General features: G+C 58.2%; 1 protein-coding gene across 1 annotated transcript in view; it reads left to right on the top strand.

The window, feature by feature from the left end:
• The window catches only part of LOC102672790 (AF4/FMR2 family member 4-like), a 6324-nt gene that overhangs the window by 3076 nt on the left and 2968 nt on the right, over nt 1–280 (top strand). Inside the window, exon 2 of the mRNA XM_031508221.1 lies at nt 1–280. Coding sequence (XP_031364081.1) covers nt 1–280 — 280 coding nt within the window.

Here is a 280-nt window from a genome sequence, read left to right as displayed (position 1 = left end):
CCCGGCGGTTTGTTGCAACAACCGCCCAAACCCCCACCTTTGGCCAATCAATCGTGGAAAAGTAACGAGGCGCGGCGGCCAAAGACCTACAACTGCACCGCGTGCAACAAGTGGTTCACCAGCTCGGGCCATCTGAAGAGGCACTACAACACCACGTTGCACAAGAATGCGGTGAAGCAAAGCAATCAACCGGATCCGGCCAACTTGCCGATCAGCGCTCATCACCATCCTGGTAGGGACAGCCATTCCGGTGGCAGAGCCGGAGGACCACCGCCTAGAT

This window comes from Apis dorsata, unplaced genomic scaffold, assembly GCF_000469605.1.
Source record: "Apis dorsata unplaced genomic scaffold, Apis dorsata 1.3 scaffold_78, whole genome shotgun sequence".
Classification (NCBI taxonomy): domain Eukaryota; kingdom Metazoa; phylum Arthropoda; class Insecta; order Hymenoptera; family Apidae; genus Apis; species Apis dorsata.
The sequence above is the reverse complement of the archived record's forward strand: the minus strand, read 5'-3'. Positions and strand labels throughout refer to the sequence as shown.